The 14,361-nt window shown below is 37.9% G+C and overlaps 1 protein-coding gene across 3 annotated transcripts in view; it reads left to right on the top strand.

Annotated features, from left to right (window-relative positions):
- The window catches only part of LOC126473993 (uncharacterized), a 62,437-nt gene extending 49,563 nt beyond the window's left edge, over positions 1 to 12,874 (top strand). The window contains exons 7-8 of one of the 3 annotated variants that reach the window (XM_050101384.1): positions 6,257 to 6,440; positions 12,587 to 12,874. In XM_050101384.1, coding sequence (XP_049957341.1) covers positions 6,257 to 6,364 — 108 coding nt within the window. In that variant the 3' untranslated portion in view covers positions 6,365 to 6,440; positions 12,587 to 12,874. Of the gene's footprint in view, positions 1 to 6,256; positions 6,441 to 7,021; positions 7,173 to 12,586 lie in introns of those variants that run through there. The other 2 variants (XM_050101382.1, XM_050101383.1) reach the window with 2 other exon arrangements.
- Positions 12,875 to 14,361: the final 1,487 nt, after the last annotated feature.

A 14,361-nucleotide genomic window follows, 5' to 3' on the forward strand; every position in this document is an offset into this window, starting at 1 on the left:
ACACCTTATTGGTGAGTCATGACATTGCCGCCACATGTCAGTGCCATGGCCGCGTGCAGTGCTGCTTGAAGCGGTAATGGGGTGAGGAAGGCATTGCTCGCCCAGATGTTCCACAGTGACCTCCTATGGCTCCCACCTCAGCACTCTCGAAGACAGCCTATCGTGCACTGAGGTGGATCAGGTGGAGACCACCGACTGTGATCCAGAATGTCAATTGTTGTGAAGGCAAGGCCCTGGTCAACTACTGTGAGTTAACTAAGACTGCAGGAGATGCTGAAGAGGCAGCCAGAGACATGCCTTGCCTGATCAATGCAAAGATGACAATAATAATTCTGGGTTGCCAAGCTCCGTTCTTTCCTATTTACATCTGATTTTGTAGTGGTACTTGGACAATGAAGTTACATAATTTTACCTCACAGTGCTTTGTTAAGTAACACAGCAGTGCTTGAGTTTCCGTCTGTCCCGTCCTGTGGTCTGTTAAACTGATGGTATGCCTTGTTGACATACCGATTGTCACATCAGCCCAGCACTAACCTACTCTGTTCTGTGCTCACCCCCAAGCCTCTACAGTAAAATAATTCTTTTGCACTACACTCCTTCCCTGTTTCAAAAAATTCATCCTGAATTTTGCCTCTTGTTTATTCTCTATACTAATCTTCTGCTTATTCTCTATACTAATCTCATAAATCTAATTACATAATTGTACATGGTGCAGAAGTTTGTTGCTCATGGGAGGTGACTTATTGTTCCACAATTCTTTTTTATCATCCTGAAAGTTTTGGCTTGCTGAGTCTTTTTTACAGCTATTTTCCGTTACCCTTCTTTCCCTTTCACAAAAGCTTTTTTTTTATATATATATATATAGTTCCCTTATTCTACATTTCTCAGTTTATGGTAGTTCACCGCTCAACAAATATCTGATGTGTCGATAAGTCTAGAGAATGGATACTTCTCTGTCTGAGAAAAAAGCAAAGTACACAAACTGCTATCAGTGTTTCATCCATCTTCAGCAACTGTATTTTTCATAATAATCAGCAATTAGTTAAAAGAAATTTTAATTCTTTAACAAGTTTCAGGCACTTAGTGTCCTCCTTCAGGTCAAAACTATCATATTATTTGCGAGTGTCACCAATAAGATACGTGCAGTGTATTGCTGTGGTCATGTGGTTCATAGTGCCTGTACAAAAATGGTTATTAACTGATTAGCTCCAGTTCTGGCGTGATGTCTGTACTTGTTGTTTAGCTTCTTTATACCATTTTTCTGCAGGCACTATGAACCACATGACCACAGCAGTATGCACACACATCTTATTGTTGACACTCATAAATAATGTGACAGTTATAACCTTCTGAAGATGGGCTCTAAAGTGCCTGAAACCGGTAAATGAAATAAAATTTCTTATTTGCAACTTGCTGATCGTTTCTCTATATAAATTGTTGTCAGTAACACAGAAAGATTAGTGGTTGTAATGCTTATGGTTACCATGTGTTGGCATTGGATCTCCTGGTATTCTTGAATATGTTGCAACATTTGTCCCATGGAAATTTTACCCAACAGGATTCAGTGTGTGGAAAATGTAAGTTAGATTTTGCATTGGCAGTACTTCAAACAATTTCTCTGGCCAGTATAATGCAGAGGGAGTGAATTAGTGTATGGTCGTACCTGTGAGTGTAGCTAGTAGGTAGAAGGCTGTCCCAAGTATCTCACAAGCATCATCTACCATGTGACAAACTTCACCATTGCCTGAGGTTTTCCTTCGCTATAAGCAGTTCATAATTACAGTTTCTGGTTCAGAGACTGAGTATAACCAATGTGCTTCTACCTTTTGAAAATGAGACACAAGTGTCAATATTTCATTCCGACATTCTGTTGCCTTAGTTATCCCCAGGAACAGTTGCATCTCACAAGTCTGCACATCAGACTGCACTTCTCAGGCTGGGCAAATGCTGATATTCTCCTTCAATCACTCTTGTAGGTCACTCAGTCACATACGAGTGTGAGCTTCTCCATGCTCAGAAATGATTAACACCTGTTGCATTCTTACTTGAACCCATTTTCCCATCACTGTCCATCTTACTGGGTAAGCATGAACCATGTAACTTCGATATCGTGCATTCATCCCCACCGGTGGTAGTTGGGCTGACACATAACTTTTGCTCTATCCATATTTACTTGTACATTTGCTGCATGATAAAATACTGCTAAGTTTTTCTCTGATGCCTCTGCTATGTGTCACAGCTCTGTAGGAAATTCTTTTTCTGCTTGTTGCAGTTGTTGTGGTGTCAGTAATATCGAACTCAGTTGTCTGTTTAGCACATGATAGACTGCTCCTGTAATGACCCCACCTCAATTCTTGCATAATTGAACCAATCTGCTAATTCTCAGAAGAGTCTGGCTACAGCTAGTTTTCTGTACATTAAGCTCAGCCGTTTTTGTATTTCTCCCTAATCACTGTTCACTGTTTTCAATGTATCCCAAGTGTATTGGGCTAACACTGTGGTTACCTCATTCTCCATCTTCATGGTGTTAAGAAGGCCTTTGTTGCTCTACATTTGACAGTTGTGTCATACGCCATCCTACTATACCTTTGGTAGTATCTGGCACATTTGCACATGCCTAAGTGTGTTGTTCAGCTCCTGGATATCTTCATTATCATCTGCTGTTTTTAAGAGTTTTCATCTTTTGTCCAATCACCCTCTTTTTCTGCAAGCTAATGTCCATAGTACAGTGTCAGTGATTTGCATCAGTTGAGCTCTCAGTTTGCCGCATGACAGCCTCAGTTCGTGATATTCAGCCTGCTCCATGGTGAGGATTTTGTTACCCTGCAGTTCCTTATGTAACTGCATGAATACTTTCTGCAGTCCGCGAACTTCGTTTCTTTTCTGCCTACCCCAATGGTGACCTTCGATGTCCATTGGCGACTCATTAGCAATACATCATGTTGTTGGGTATATAACACACCTGCCTCCAACGAGTGAATGTGAACTGTATGCACTGCTCCTCCCTTGATTCCATGCTGCATCAGGATTACCACAACTCATCCAGTTGTTCCTGGTGATTCGTAGCCCTCCTTTGAAAAAACGTATATACACTAAAACAACTAAGAAACAACACATAACTGCTATAGAACTATAACAGCCCACAGTACAATTTCACAATGAATTTGACAAGTATAGAATAACTCGTAGACATAACATAACTAAATCTGAATACTACTGTGTTTCAATGATTTCAGTGGCCTGATAAGAACCCAACCTAATACTTAGTCAAAAATTTTTTCATCTTTCCCTTACGCATGTTTTGATTGGTGACCAACAGCCATTGACCTACTCAATAATGCAGTAACTTTCCAGAATGGTATGTGGACCAATGTGGACCATCCCCGTAGCTTCAACACTTTTCCATTGGCTCACTTAAATTTGTGCAAGACCTCCCTTATTCTCTTAGCCAATTTCTTAGTTGATTCACAGTTTGGTTGTAATTTAGGAATCGTGACATCAAATGAGGATGGCATTTTTCTACCCTACACCACCTCAAAAGGTGAGGGACTTGTACCGGTGTGCACTTTAGAGTTATGCGCACAAACTGCATATTGCAAATATTTATCCCGGTCTATATGACTGCTGTTAACATAATAACTCAACATTTTAAAGACTGTCCTATGCTCTCACTTTGTCCTGCCTTAGTATATGGATGGAATGGGCTTGTTTGAATTTACGGATACAAAGTATGTGACATAACTGTTTCATCGAACTTGACACAAAATTTGTGTCCTGATCCGTAACTAAGGTGTCAGGTTAAGTATACAGTTGTTTCCTAAAACTGGTGCTGTATTAACTGTATTAACCTGCAGGATTAGGAACTGGAACCATTGCTAAGAATCTTGAAAAATGACCTATGATTGTGAGTATGTATTTACTCCCAGCAAGAAGCCAACTGAAAGGTTTCAAAGTATAAGGCCAATCATTTGAAAAGGTTTAACCACCTCTGGTAGTCTTTGTAAAGAGATTATCTTATGAGTAAGAACATCTATTTGTGTACAAATCACACAGTTCTTTACATGTTGCTTGAAATCACATTTCCTTGTTTGCCACCAGAATTTCTCCACTATATGTCTGTTGCACATCCTCCATGACCTGACAACACACAATCATGGGCTTGCCACAGCACTTTGTCCTTAAATGCTGCCAGAACCACTATGCACGTTCCTCATTTCATCATTCTGCAAAGTAAGCCCTCATGCGTCTTGAACTGCAATTGTGATCTGAATGCCTGAAGTCTTTGTAGGCTACTTGTGCTATCTGTCACCCTGTTAACTTTTGCCTTTTGCCTAGCAACTTTCCTACGTAGCATTTCTGCATTTGTGTGCTTTTGACCTCGCTTGTTGACCACCTTGTAATCAAACTTGGTGAGATTACGTACCCATTATTCTATTCGAAAGGTCTTCCAGTCCCAACAACCATTGAACTGCGGTCTGTGATGACATCAAACTTCTTTCCATATAAATAGCAACAGAAGTACACTACTCTAAATATAGCTACCAACATCTCCTTTTCCATAGTGGAATAGCTATACTCTGCTTTGTTCAGTTGCCCTGATGCATATGCCACTGAATGACCAACCACTCCCATTGTGGTGTCACAGGAGTGGATAAATTCCTTCTCAAAATCAGGAAAGAGTAGCGCCAGATCAGAAATTAAAGCTGCTTTCAATGCCTCAAATGCTGCTGATCACTGCAATTTCATGCCCTTCCTTAACAACCAATTCAAGAGTTCTGCAATCTGCTCGAAATTCTTAACGAATTTGTAGTAAGAATTGCATGGCAGTATTTGCTTTGTTATTTGTGGTGCTGCAAAGTTCCAGACTGCCTCTGTTAGATGAAGATTGGTTTGAACACCTTTCCCAATAATTACATGCCCAAGGTAATTTACCTGCATGTGTGAAAAATGGCACTTGTTTATGCTAAGTGTCGGCTGAGCAGATCACAGCCTGCTGAAAATGTCTACCAAATGTTTCACGTGCTCTGGCGCTTCCTTAAAGAATATGCAGTAATTTCGTCTGAATATGCCATGCAAGTTTTCAGCTTTAACCTGTGTAGAACTGCACATAATAACATTTGGAATGTGGCTGGCATGTTTTTCAGCCCAAACTGCATCTTTTAATACTGGTAACAAACCCATGGAATCATGAAAGTGGTCTTCGGTCTATTCTCTGGGACTGTCTCAGACTGGTGATGCCTGCTTCTCAGATCCATTGTAAATTACTGTCACTGTTCTACATTGTCTAAATCAAATCATTAACTTTTTTTAAACAAAACTACACTTTTTTTCTACCCCAAAGCAGCAAATTTTCACAAGATAAATTTTGTGGTGTAATGCTTTTGTATATCTGACAATAAATTTGACAGAATAATTTAATTGGATAGATAAAAAACAGATCACACACATAAAAGAAGGTTGCAATTAGACATAAATTAGGAAGTTTTATATCATTTTTGCAGCCATTTGAATGGTGTACTCCATAGACGTTTACTCCAATTTTCACGGAAACTTGCTTCACTGTGTTAGAGACACACACTCATGCTTGAAATGACTTTAAAAAGGTTCTACTGTACTTCAGTCAACGCCAACAGAGGTTTCCATCGAAAGTTGTGTATTATTTACTTTTGGTGTGCTAGTTTCCATTGAAAGTGGAGTAAAGTTGTAGAGGTGCACCATTCAAATGGCTGCAACCATGTAAAACTCTCCATATTCAATGTTTCTTTTGCTCAGTAACTTCTTGACACATTTACAGAAGAGTTATATCACCGAATTTGTCTTGTATAGATCTCATAGACCGATGCAGAAAAATACCAACGGTAAACAAATGGTACCCATATCTCTGTAGTCAGTGGAGTTGTGAAAATGTGTTAAAAACGAAACTCTGGCCGAACAGGCCATGAAAGCCCAACGGTACTGACCGTCTGCCGTGTAATCCTCAGCCCACAGGCACGACTGGATACGGATATGGAGTGAAAATGTGTTGGTCTATGTTTTATAAGGCCATGGTTACCATTTGACAATTTCCTTTTAATTGAGTCACTTTAAAATTTGTGGTGTTAAGTCTGGTATGTACTGAGTGGCATTCAATCATTAGTAGAATGTGTACTATAAGCCAATACCTGATTAATTGTGCAAAAAGAGTTTGACATTAATGCTTTTACAATGGATAGCCTTGTACGAATATGCCATTGACAAGTAACTGTTATGATTTCAGAGCATCAGGATGAATCTGGACATTGAAAGAGCTCAGCCAACAGCAGTCAACTTAGAAGTACTCAGAAAACAATGGAGAACCTCTGTCACAGAAAAATTACCATCATAGCCAATTATCCAGAAGTGCTACAACAGACAACATAATTAAAATTAGTCTGTTAACTGTGAATCTAAGATATTAAACAGTGAGTTACGTTCAAACAGATTTTTTATTCACAGCACAACCTCTGAACTTACCTATCACACATTAATTTTCTTTTTTTCAAACTGATTAATGTGTGCTGCATTTTACACTTCCATTACATTCTTCACTGTCCTAGTTTTCCTTGTAACTTCAAAATAAGCAGATTGAAAGCTAGCTATTAGGTTTTATATAATAACAAAGAGATAGAATGACTGGCCAGTACTTCCTGAAACCTTCAGAAGGGAGAATCCAAAGTACAAAAGACTGTTTTAACTTACAGAATTTTTAGTGTGTTCCTCTGGGAGCAAAGAGGGATAGGAGCAGGTCACTCATATCCTTGAGAAAGGTTACCAAAAGACAAAAAAATTCAAGCAAAGATTTTCCTTGATACAATTAAAAGCAATTTGAATTTTTCATTTTGTGCAATCGTCATGGTTCAGTCACTACCTTCATATATTTTATTATTCTGAAATGAAGCAAGCATCTAAATAATCATGAATAATACATTTTCCGAATGGGTTTAGCTACACAATAGTTGCACATGACTCATGGATTCACTTTCAGTGGAATTTTGTTCCACAGTGACGCAATGCAGCAGCAGCAGCAGCAGCATGAGGATATGGTTAATTCAAGCCACAAATGAACTGGCAACAACATGGCGTGCTCTCTGTGAGATGATTCAAGAACTTAGTTGGCAGTCAGCCACATTCCCGAAAAAGATTCGTATAGAGGTCTGGAAGAGTCCATGGTGGTAAATGATGGGCTGCTGTCCATCTCTGGTGCATTTACTACATGCTCTATACTGTGATATTCCTGTGATTGTATTTATTTTCAACTAACCTCCAGATGAATGTGCAACCACAGGTGTGGAAAATAGTTTATTAAAAATATTTAAATTCAAAATGCAAATACTTGGTTGCTTTTTCTCTTTCAAATGTAAATACAAAATGGTTTTAAGCAAAAGTATTTAAATGCAGAATATGTTTTTTCTTTCCAAAATACCTTTATTATTTCACCAAAGGGAAATAGTCATTCACAAATATTGTAGTGTTTCCAGAGTGGGCACTATCACTGGCTACAGAAGAATCAGAGTCCTCAATAAAGATAAAATAAGATTTAACCTGTTCTTTTTCAGCAAAATTTTGCAAGTTCTTCCCATCTTTGTGGGACAGGTAACTGCTGTATACCTACAATAAGTGCATTGAAGGATTCATTTTCTGCAGCTGATATACATGACATAGTATCACTTAGAAAACAACCAACATGGTCAAACTGTTATCTGTGCTTACAATGTACTGTTGGATGAACATTGCTAGTACACAGTAGTATCAAAAGAAAGACTGTCGCTGTTACCTTTACTCATAAAAAGAAAAAGCAGTTTTTCAAGTACTTCACAGATGTAAACACTGTTTACAAAGGGCATAGGTATAGCTGACACTGTCGCATTGAATGAACTCTCTTAGTGTTGCCTGTAAGTAACTTCATAATCACACAAAGATGCAATACTGACTTCCCTTTCTTTCGTGATCACAAGGCATTATTAGATGATACTGATATGTTTTTCATTAAGCAAACAATAGCAGTACACATATAATGTGTAATCAAGTCTTAGTGCCTTTTCTAATAATTAGGATCATGGTTATATTCACTTGACAGGTATACCTTCTGCAATAAACAGTTCTTTAAGGTATTCTCTGCTAGCCTTTGATACCCATTTCCTTAAAAAAAAAGGGGGGGGATAAGATATGGGTACTAATATGCCATTATTTGCTTTTGGTTCCTCAGATTTATAGTTTCTCTCAAAATTCTTAGTAAGACTTCCTTTAATAACCTCTATCAGCATGCCACAATACATAGGGTTCCCCATTTGCAAACTGCTTAGCATTCTATGCATTCTTGTTAGTTCTGGCAGAAGGCATCCATAGCAGGTATCTTTATACCCTTCTAAACTTCTGATGCAGTCAGCAGAAAGTTTTGAACAGCTTATGTATTTGTTAAGAAATTGTATTTCAATTTCTCTCAAAGCTGCTAATGAGAGTTTCCTTAAAGTTTCACTCAGTGTACCCTTGACTGAGATCTTGAATAGAATTATAGTATGAATTCCATTGTATTGGACATCGATAAGCAGGGGATTTTCTTTTTTATTCCAAATAGGTTTCACAATCTTTGAGATACCTTGAACACAGATTCCAAAATGTTTTAAATTTTGACATGGCTGCATCATAAGTTTTTTGTATGAATCACTTCATGCTGTTAAATATAATGTGTGTGTGGTGTCCCTCTCATGATTAGACAGTTACAATCAACAACAACATTATCATGCACTACTTCAATATTTTGACTATGAGCTGAATCTTTTTCTTTTGCTTCTGTATCCAAATCTTTTCTGTATATTTTAAAAGCTTTGACCAAATTTTATCCATTGTCAGCATTAATTTTCACGAATTTTGTCAGCTTTAAATCTAACTCAGAATGAATGTCCACAATCTGTTTGGCTACTGTGTTCCCTTAAACCTCCTTCAAGCCAGAGTTAATTTTTTTTCACACATTTCACAATCAATCCAATGAGCTGTTATACCCATATAGCTTGACTTGGATAATCACTGAGTATCAGTGGTGGTGCATACAAAATGATTTTTCAAAGTTCCTTTTGTGTTCTCAGCATATTCTGTATATTGTTCTGCAGTTTTTTTTATTACTTGTTTCCTGGCACATAATTTTTTGTGGGACAGATAACTCCTGTATACCTACAATAAGTGCATTGAAGGATTCATTTTCTGCAGCTGATATACATGACATAGTATCACTTAGAAAACAACCAACATGGCCAAACTGTTATCTGTGCTTACAATGTACTGTTGGATGAACATTGCTAGTACACAGTAGTATCAAAAGAAAGACTGTCGCTGTTACCTTTACTCATAAAAAGAAAAAGCAGTTTTTCAAGTACTTCACAGGTGTAAACACTGTTTACAGAGGGCATAGGTATAGCTGACACTGTCGCATTGAATGAACTCTCTTAGTGTTGCCTGTAAGTAACCTCATAATCACACAAAGAATCTCTGCACTGTCATGAGTACAACACCCACTTGTGGACTCTGGTGCACAAATCAACTGTTCAGAGCTCCCAATACACTGTATGACAGGAAACTGCAACCCTCAAGACAGCTGTAATCCCCTGTAGAAACTAGTCTCAGAACTGGTATCAAAGCATTTAAGTAACTCTTTGTGGCAAATTCAAAGCTACTGGTCCTGCATTTGTAGTAACTGCTCACCTTTTCCCTTTTTGTTTATCACGTTTTCTGAATATGCTGAACAGTTTCTAATACTACTGGGATTCTGTCAACAATAATGTGGGTGTCTGAATTCTCCATTCTAAAATTGACTGCAGTACCTCAGTATAAACATCCCTTTACTATATTACCATAATAGCAAGTTGGTGTTATGCTTTTACATGATTTATGAGTGTGACGGTGTATCTAATGGATTTTAAGCAATTGGACTACTGTTTTATCTCCAAAATAAAACATTACTTAATATACCTAAAAACAAAGATGATGTGACTTACCAAACGAAAGCGCTGGCACGTCGATAGACACACAAACAAACACAAACATACACACAAAATTCAAGCTTTCGCAACAAACTGTTGCCTCATCAGGAAAGAGGGAAGGAGAGGGAAAGACGAAAGGATGTGGGTTTTAAGGGAGAGGGTAAGGAGTCATTCCAATCCCGGGAGCGGAAAGACTTACCTTAGGGGGAAAAAAGGACAGGTATACACACACTCATATCCACCCGCACATACACAGACTGTATACCTGTCCTTTTTTCCCCCTAAGGTAAGTCTTTCCGCTCCCGGGATTGGAATGACTCATTACCCTCTCCCTTAAAACCCACATCCTTTCGTCTTTCCCTCTCCTTCCCTCTTTCCTGATGAGGCAACAGTTTGTTGCGAAAGCTTGAATTTTGTGTGTATGTTTGTGTTTGTGTGTCTATCGACGTGCCAGCGCTTTCGTTTGGTAAGTCACATCTTCTTTGTTTTTAGGTATATTTTTCCCATGTGGAATGTTTCCCTCTATTAATGCATTACTTAATATTTTATACAAGAAAGTATAGATTTCAAAGCAGTATATGAACAGGCATTAGTTTAAAAGTAGTAGTTATTTGTAGCCAGGCAAAAACACCAAATATCCTATTTGGACTAATAATTTGGAAATAAGTGTTGATAATTTTAAAATTCAGAGATTCATTAGATAAAATGGTACCTTCTAGCATTTATCTCACATGTGGACAGATTCGCAAAATCGGTTACTATAACAGCTTCTATGTAACTCTCTACAATGTGATAGTAACAGACTAACAAACCTTTCCCCTCACAATAGCATTTGGTGACTGAACTGTCTTTGGAAAAATATCTCTGTTGCAATATCTGTTCAAGCAATGAGCAAACTTCCTTCTGGAATGAAATTTTCACTCTGCAGTGGAGTGTGCGCTGATATGAAACTTCCTGGCAGATTAAAACTGTGTGCCAAGCCAAGACTCAAACATGGGACCTTTGCCTTTTGTGGGCAAGTGCTGTACCATATGAGCTACGCAAGCTCAACTCACAACCCATCCTCACAAGTTTAATTCCACCAGTGCTTTGTCTCCTACCTTCCAAACTTCACGGAAGCTCTCCTACAGACCTTGCAGAACTAGCACTCCAGGAAGAAAGGATATTGCAGAGACATGGCTTAGCCACTGCCTGGAGAATGTTTCCGGAATGAAATTTTCGCTCTGCAGTGGAGTGTGCATTGATATGAAATATCCTGGCAGATGGTACACACTTGCCCATGAAAGTCAAAGGTCCTGAGTTCAAGCCTCGGTCTGGCACACAATTTTAATCTGCCAGGAAGTTTCATATCAGCGCACAGACCACTGCAGAGTGAAAATTTCATTCTGGAAACATCCAACAGACTGTGGCTAAGCCATGTCTCTGCAATATCCGTTCTTCCAAGTGTGCTGGTTCTGGATGGTCTGTAGGAGAGCTTTCGTGAAGTTTGGAAGGTAGGAGACGAGGTACTGGTGGAATTAAACCTGTGAGGAAGGGTCGTGAGTCATGCTTGGGTAGCTCAGATGGTAGAGCACCTGCCCACGAAAGGCAAAGGTCCTGAGTTCAATTCTTGGTCTGGCACACAGTTGTAATCTGCCACAAAGTTTTGAACTTACTTCTAGAGAATGGGGACCTTTCAGTATAACAACAATTCAGCCCCATATCAATCACTGGTACAAGAATTGCTTTGGAAGAATGGAATAGAATGCTAATTATTTACTTCAACAAGCAAATTTTTGGTTCAGTTTATGCATTCTAAAAGTGTAGTCTTTCTTTAACTTTACTAGTGATTTTACTCATATTTTTAGCTGTTCAGTTATTATTAACAAGGCCAAACTTTTTATAATTATATGTAACCATATTGCAGCCAGCTTGGAACAGGCAAAGATTAAATTCCACTAATGTATTAGATCACAGCAAAGGAAATACTTATTCATGCACTAAAACAGTACACTGCCTTGAGGTGCTGGTGCACCGAGCAGCAGGGGTGGTGGCCATGACCAGTATTGTGCTAGTGCAGTTCAGCATACAAACTGCTCTAATATAATTTTTCATTCCATATCCAAATATCACAGATCACTGCATAAACATTCCACACCACAGTTAGCTGACTGTGTGTCTGTTCAAGTCTTATTTCCAGTAAAATTTCAGATAATTTAGCCTCAGTTCTACTCTAAGGTGTTGATAATCTAACGGCTACTGTCAGACTGCTTGTCAGTCCTCACTTGGAGTGCTTGCTGCCTGCCCTTTATGCCTTTTACTCTGGCGTGTTAACCACCTCCAATACACAGAGGGACTTCCATCTAGCTGTTCCTTCTGTAAAAATACATTTCTGCTTATCAATCCCTACAAATGAATCAATAATAAACATTTTTTTCTGCACAAACCTCACGTAAAAAATAATATTTACTACAAATGGTGAATATAATAATAATGATTATTATTATTAGTAGTAGTAGTAGTAGTAGTAGTAGTGAAAAAATTTATACATTGATGAACAATCGATAATAATACAGCAGTAGTTACAATAATGGCACATGTCCCCCGTGTTTCAGTGATGTGTTCTGCCAAGGATTTCATCAGTGAAATATCCGCCGGCCGGTGTGCCCGAGCGGTTCTAGGCGCTTCAGTCCGGAACCGCACGACCGCTACGGTTGCAGGTTCGAATCCTGCCTCGGACATGGATGTGTGTGATGTCCTTAGGTTAGTTAGGTTTAAGTAGTTCTAGGGAACTGATGACCTCAGATGTTAAGTTCTATAGTACTCAGAGCCATTTGAACCATTTTTGAAATATCCAACAACGTGCAACCATTGTCTTGAATATATATGTTCCTGTGTTACAGTACAAATACAATAATTAAACAATTTTTGTAACATTTAATATTTCACATCAACTTTTGTGACAAAAGTCATAATCCATTAAAATTTACATATTCTGTATTCAATAAAGATTCACTTTGCAAATATTATTTAAATTTATGTATATAAAGAGTTTTTGTTTTTGAGTGGCGTATTTGTGTTTCTACATACATTCCATAACATGCTCAAAAGACAAAATAACAATTAAACCGTTATCATTAAAGATACTATTCTTATACTGCACCAGGAAACAAACCTGGGACCTCCTTGTGGCAACCATCTACATTGACCACTCAGCTATGGAGGTGGACAGACAGATTTTCAGGTCAACAGTATTTCTCATACCTGAATGTTGTTCAGACTTTGGATAAGTAAGATAATAAGTGTGAAGAGTTCTTGGATTTTAAAATGTCTTTTGTACACATAGCCTATCTGAAGTTTGAAATTTTGTGATTTATTTCACTAGTTTTCTAATGTATTTTCACCAAGATAATATCTCCTGATTTAAATTGTGTGGTCTTTATATTTTTATTATCATCCCATTTGATCCTGGCTTCTACTTGTTTACTCATTCATTCTCGTAACAGTTCCTTTTTTGTCAAGTTCAAGTTCTTTATTTGGTAGAAAATCAAAAATTTCTTCCGATAAACTTTTAGACTTTATTCCCAACAAAATTTCTTCAAGTGTAAATCTGGTGAATTCATTAGAGAATTCATGATGTTCTAAAAATCCCTATAAATTTGCCACACGTCTAATGATTATGGTGGCAATGTATACTGTACAATATTCCTAATACAGCATTCAGCAGGATTGTTCACCAGATGGTATATGGAAATATGAACCATTTGCACATTGTTCTTTTACACCCCTTCTCTCTACAAGTTTGATATGAATTGGAGCCCATTTTCTGATAAAAAGAAATTTAGTTTCCTCATTCTTGAAAAGTATTCAATCGTTTTACGAAATACTAATATAGCTGGGGCATTTCTTAGAGGATATATTTTGACAATGGTACCACACTGCATGTAAAGTGTCCTGACATTTGGGTAAAGAACCATTACAGTCAATGGCTACTCACTCTCCAAAGTATAGTTCGGTTTTATGCTTTCGAGGTTCTCCCACAGGAAATATTGGTCAACCATTAGGTCATTTGATGAAATGTTCATTCCTAATTTGTTTTTGTCTGTTTTCCGATCACTGTGTCTTGTGCAACTTTTATTTATTATTTTATATTTACTGCTTTGATGATGGTTTATTTCTCTTTGGATTGGTGTCGACTTTGGGTAATTTTGTCAGGCTAACTCTTGATGTCAATTTTGACTTCATACTTCAGATAAGCCTATTATGCATACACAGAAGTTTTCAGCCACATCTTCTTGCCTTCCTACCCTTGGTTCTTTCACATTTTTATTTCATTAACCAGGAATACTTCATTCACAATGTTAATAACAGTGTCAACAATTTTCATACC

The sequence above is a fragment of the Schistocerca serialis genome, chromosome 4 (assembly GCF_023864345.2).
Source record: "Schistocerca serialis cubense isolate TAMUIC-IGC-003099 chromosome 4, iqSchSeri2.2, whole genome shotgun sequence".
NCBI lineage: Eukaryota > Metazoa > Arthropoda > Insecta > Orthoptera > Acrididae > Schistocerca > Schistocerca serialis.